This window comes from Argentina anserina, chromosome 5 (genome assembly GCF_933775445.1).
Source record: "Argentina anserina chromosome 5, drPotAnse1.1, whole genome shotgun sequence".
Classification (NCBI taxonomy): Eukaryota; Viridiplantae; Streptophyta; class Magnoliopsida; order Rosales; family Rosaceae; genus Argentina; species Argentina anserina.
In genome coordinates, this window is record NC_065876.1 from 15,689,166 (window position 1) to 15,695,578 (window position 6,413).

The 6,413-nt window shown below is 41.8% G+C and overlaps 1 protein-coding gene across 1 annotated transcript; it reads right to left on the reverse strand.

Moving 5' to 3' along the window:
- Nucleotides 1-3,125, reverse strand: LOC126794469 (pentatricopeptide repeat-containing protein At3g54980, mitochondrial-like). The gene is given in 5 exon segments (XM_050521199.1): nt 1-274; nt 392-1,855; nt 1,858-2,691; nt 2,694-2,732; nt 2,735-3,125. Coding segments are annotated over 4 exon segments (2,442 nt in total). The 5' UTR covers nt 3,117-3,125; the 3' UTR covers nt 1-274; nt 392-668.
- Between the last annotated feature and the right edge of the window lie 3,288 nt (nt 3,126-6,413).

Sequence of the window (6,413 nt, forward strand, 5' to 3'; positions counted from 1 at the left end):
TATGACTTAAAATCAATTGGACCGTGGATCAATTACCAAAAAATAAACATATAAATAATTGAAAGTCACAGGATTTGGATAAGGGCTTTACAAGCTATGTGAAATGCAGAAACATCAGAAAATTGAAATTTGTCAAAGGGATCAATTAATCCTGCCCAACCACCACCCCTTGCTACGCCCTTGTTGTATTAATCAGGTACTCAGGATCAGTTCAGAAACACCACAAAATTTAAACTATAAGTATCACATATTATGCACAATTCAACAATCTCAACTGCAAAATGCAAAGCATTATAGGTGTTAAGAAAACGAACTCAATATGTGCAACAGCTGTGAATCATAACACGATGAACTATATCAAACTGAAGGAATTATATATAAGCTTTTGTACCTTTGAGCTGTATCACCATCCAATTTACAGCAGCATTGTGAATCTGTGATAGATGAACGGGATGGTAGCAAGTTCAGATTGCAGATTCTATTGAATTTCCTCTTAATGAAAATTTAATGATTCCACTTGCTAACTTACAACCATCAAATTCAAGCACGGATGATCTTTCCTAAGGAGATGCAAAACAGACTTGATGAGCATTCGAGGTCATGGTACATTTCTCACCCAATGTGCAAATGAAAGGTGGAAGCATGGTCAAACAATAACCATCCAGAATCTAGGCACATGCAGACCTCAGAAGAGTATTTGTGCCTTTGAATTTTCCATTTATAAGAATATCACAAGTAAGGTCATCAGGTACGAGGCCTTTGTCAAGCATCTCATCATGCAACCTAAACGACTCTTGCAACTTTCCCTCCTTGAAGTATCCAAGAATCAAAGTAGTATATATATGAACACTAGCAGTCATTTGCCTAATATTCATGTGTTCCAAGATTTTGTGTGCCTTCTCCAATTGTCGTTTGCTACATAGACCATTTATTATAACTGTATATGTTATGATATCAGGGACAATTCCATCCAAAAGCAAAAGCATCTCTGAGTAAAGATCTGATGCAGATTGAATATCACCCTTTCTTAACAGTCCATCGATTAATGCAGTGTATGTTTTCACATCACATGGAATGCCTTCATTTAGCATTTTCTCACTTAGCCCAAGAGCTTCTTCCATGTTATTTACACCAACAAATCCACTTATCATGGGGGTATAAACAGCTATATTTGGAGATAAACCAACTTCCAGAAGTTCCGAGAAAAGTTTGCAGGCACTTTTCATGTCTCGCCTTTTGCAAAACCCATCTATCAGAACAGAGTATGCCGTTACATCCAACTTCACACCCTTACTTTTCATCTCATGAGACATTTCTAAAGCAAGATCTATTTTATTGCTTTTGCATAAACCACTCATAAGGCTGGTGTAAGTGAAAACAGTTGGTGTGACTCCAGCTTCACACATTTCTCTGTAAACGACCAGTTCAGAATCCATGGCACCCTCCTTAGTAAACCCATGAATAATACTATTATAAGTCATATATCCAGGGACAAAGCCCTTCTCAACAAAAATCTTCAGAAGATTACTTGCTACAGATGTCTGGTCAACTTTGCACAAGCCATCAATGACAATGTTAATTGTGTAGTCTGTGGGGATTTTCTTTGCATCCACCATATCATCAAAGACATTAAAGGCACATTCATCATCACCTTTCCTGAAATACCCATGAATCAATATAGAGTAAGTATAAACACTAGGTTCCAAACCCCTTTGTGTCATCTCCAAAAATTCACTATTTGCACTATTCATATCCCCTATTCTGCAATAGCCATTTATCATGTTGTTGTAGGAAACCACACTAGGCGCCACACCATTACACATCATCTTATCCCATAAACTACGCGCTTCACTTACTTACCTTCTCTACAAAGCCATGCTAAGAAACTATTATACAAGAAGACATTTGCAATACCGTAGTCAACTGCCTCGTCAACCAACTTAGACGCATCTTCAGGTGACCGACATTTCAAAAACCCACATACCAAATCATTTACAGTGTAGATATCAGGCAGAACACCCATCTGTTTCATTTCAGTGTAAAACTCATATGCCTTTTCCATGTTCCCATTCTTACAGCAGCCTCCTATAAGAATTGCATATGTGCTTCTGTGAGGAACAATTCTATCCTCCTTAATCATCTTAAACAAATCCAAAGCAGCATCCACATTCCCTAGTGTGCACCAGCCCCTCATCAAGCTCGTAGCAACATGCCCATCAATCGATACTCCACACCTCACCATCTCATCCTTGCGCCTCAGCGCCTCTACCATATCCCCCTGCTTCACACAAGCCCTAATCACATCAGCATAACTCCTCCCAGAAGGAACCAAACCCATCTCTCTCATCTCATCCAACAACACCAACCCCAAACGCGAGTCACCACTCTTACAAACAGCCCCAATTGCCACATCATACAGCGCCGCATCTGCTGAAATGCCACTCCCCCTTGCCTCGCGAAAATACTCCACGGCCTCCTCCGGCTTCCCCTCCTTCAAACAAGCACGCATCATGATATGTAAAGTGGCATAATTACCCCCAACTCCCCTCCCAACCATCCCCCCATAAAACTCCATTGCTTCCTCAAACATGTTCCACCTAACCAACGCAGTCAACACAATGTTCATCATATGTTCCACACTAGCTAACACCCCAATCTTCACCATTCTATTCAAGCAAGCGATAGCCGATTAACTCTAACATAGCTATGCAACAAGTAACTGAAAACACGAAAGTATCAAACTCAAACCTCTTTGCGCAGTCGACCAAGACATCGACGAACACCGCCGGAGAAGGGTCGGAGACGAAGTTGTTGAGCAACGTTATGGCACGTCCGCTAACCTCGGGGACGTCCATCAAAATGTAAAGCATCACGGCGACGGTGTCGGCGGCTGTGAGAAAAGCAGGGTTGGTTTTGAAGAGGTGTAGAGCAGAGCTGGGGTCGGAATTGTGGGACAGGAGAGTGTCGAGGAATTGGGTTTGGGTTGGGACGGCGGGTTGTGGAGGAAGATGGGTTTGCGGCGGCGGCGATGGTGGTTGGGTGGAGAGGGGTTTGGGGTTTAAGAGGGAGAGGCGACGGAGGGAAAGGAGGGGAGAGGAAGGGAAGTGAGGTTTCATTGTGTAGAAGGAGAAGAGGAGAGACAAGAGTGAAGCGAAGCTGTCAGTCAAGACTTGAAGTTGGAAGTTGGAACTGGCTTCTTCTGTTTTTTCTTTTTCTTATTTTCGGAAAATAAGGATGGATGGGTTTAGGTTTTATTATTTGGAAATTATAGACATACTGTCACTCATATAATGTACTGGGAAAATTAGGATGGTTTGAACTTTGAGACTCTCATAAATTCTACAATTCTACCGGAGCGCCTGTTCGGACGAGGACCAACTTGTTTCGATTATACGAATAGTTCTCATTTTTCTCATTTCAAAAAACGAAATAAAATAATACAAAAGTGTTTCAGTATGAAATAATTGTGTATTATTGAATGATATGGGGGCCTATATATAGGCATTACAAAACCACAATCCTGTAGGATTCGGAGTCCTAATCTATTACGGAGATGCTAATCTATTTCCTAACAGGAAACCTATTAGGCTAAGACACACACAAGGGTAGAATAGTAATTCTCCCGGAACACTCCCCCTTGTGTCGCATGCCTAGGTTGCATGGTGCACACATCGTTGCCTCGGTAAAAACCTTGTCAAGCAAAATAAAAACCTTTTGGGTAAAAACAAAAGCTTGATCGAAGGGAAAAAGAGCACAACGCACCGTCTACATTTGATAGCATCATGTGAGGTAGACTCCCCCTGAAGTCTAAAAAACAACTCCCCCTGATTAGTGCATTAATCATGGAGTACAAAGAACAACGTATACAACGTTCATTACATGCTTCTCAAACGTAGTCTTGGGCCAATGATTAATCATTAATCTAGCCACACATCCTTAGATCATACATGCTATACTTAGCCAAACTTAGATCTTAGGAAACAAGATTGCATAACAACTCAAAACAAGAGTTTGCAATGAAAATCAGATTCTCGGGTAGAATGACCTTCACTCACTTAAACGGCCATAACTTCTTCGTCAAAATAGGTATCAGCGAACCGTAAAATGTTCTGAAAAGTAGACACCCGTGGATTTCCAGTGACATAAGGTTCACAACCTCATCCGATCGGAGCAGTTCACAATGCTCTGTCGAAGTTGACTGACTTGCAAATTTCCGGACAGGACTGTCCTACTTTCCTAAAACGGTCATAACTCACTCAATATGATAGCTATGAACGAATGATTGGTGTCCCTGGAAAGTAGACACATGGACCTTTCCAACGGTACCAATTTCACCATATTTCATCGAGCGAGCTGTCCTGTAGGTCTCGTTGAAGTTGACCTACGAAACTGGACAGATTCTGATTTGTCACATTTAATGTGTCTTTCGCGAAAAGAATGGGGGAATGGACCAATGAAGGACTGATTTTGGTCCAAGACAGAACCGTACGCATCCTCTACGCTATCAGTGTCGACTGCTACACCAAGGCGTACGTTGATGTTGCTGGAGCTGCTGGCGGCGTTGGTGTGGATATGATTTGTGTTGGTTCACTAAGTGTAGAACTAAACCCGTGTCAAAGAAGCAATGCAAGTCCAATGACAATGCATAGGCGCATAGTTAATCACGTCATAATGAAAGCAATAGTGTCCCAACAACACTAACATGTAGGAATGTATAGCTCATTGAATCTCTTCATCATCTATACTTAGACGGAATAGAGAATCAAGAATTAGCTTCATATGAACACATATGGGTATGAGTTCTTGCAACCGATTGTACTACGTTCTCTCGAACGTCGCAATCTGATTACATAAGCTCTCCGTGGTCTGGAGGCATTTAAAGTCCCTCGGGCACTCTCATATCTGCGTCAAGATCCCGTTACAGATATTCTATGACCACTATCATATGCTGCAAATCAGTTTTCATGGACACTACTACTGATCAAGTAGCGGAAAGCAATTATGTCCATAACGAGAGAATATAACTCATCGTACTCAATACTAGGATAATGAGACAATCTTTGCGCCATAAGTCCTGCGTATATCGCATGACTTCATCTTTCTCATTACACTTACGAACAACGACCAACATAACAAGTCTAGTTCAGCCTGTATTGATTCTTTCCACTTCGGTCAAGTTGCTCATCGTTGATGCTTTACAACGGAATAAGAGCATAAGCGAATACATTATCAATCATGGGAGATCAATACATTAAACACACGCGCGCGCTGTATACGATCAATTCGTGAGAGTTCTATTCTTCTCTAACATCAACAAAATGAGTCTGTAGCGTCCCACAGAAACTTAGTTGATACACATGTTTAGAGGATATCTCTTGATGATGGGCGAAATACTTGTGCCTACGCACTTCGCTTCTTTCTAGATTTGATTCTCGAGAATAATGGTCTCCCCCTCATCTAGGCAGGAGCCAAGACCGAAGCTATGACCCTTATTAGTCCATCTTTGCGTTTGCCGCCCTTGTTTTGTGGTGCAATGCCACGGGCGCTGACAACACCACAGCGTATGATGGTGCCATCGCCGGCTTCCTTCCCACTGTCAGGGATGGTGCCAACGGTGCTAGGACCAGGTCATATGAAATTCTCTCATATTCTGAGAGTTCCAACCTTACCGGCACATCACAGCATTTATGTGCGATCTCGTCACTTTCGCAATATCGGTAAAGTCATTGAGCATCGAATTTTTGACTTTCTGGAGGTCGATAATGCGTTGCACATTTACTCACTTTGAGTAGTGCGAGATCTTAATGAGACATAGTGCCACACCACGTCAATTCCTGGCGTTAAAACCAGAATGGGAGCATTCCATATCTCCCCCTAACGACGGGAAGTATGTCTCATCAAAGTGACCGTCTGCTAATATCGCAGGATAGAGCTCAACGGTTGTAGATTGGAAATAGCGGACAAGTGTTGGTGATTCATAAATCATAACCAACCAGAATACTTAATCGTTTCAAGTAGACCCATTGAGATAACTACAATAGAGGCACATAAACAACTTTAACCAAATAGGCGTTTAAGGAAAAGAACATTGGGATCGTATCCAGTAACCATTTGGTACGCACTAAACGCTTGGCAAGTTGTGGGTCTAAAACGAATAAGTGTCGCTGCATGCAACATCATTACATATCTCCATGCAAAAATCGGCAGGTTAGTACCCATAACCAAGTCTGAGCTCTGCTAGATCGTGCAGTGAATGAACATGAGGAATACTATGTTCAACGACGATCCCAGTAGATATGCAAAACGAAATCATCAAAGTCGTGGAGGTGAACTCTCCAACGGTATCCAATCAAATAGATTTGAGAGGATGGGAAGGGTGGTGAGCCCTTAGTATGATGATCATAGCTAAAAAC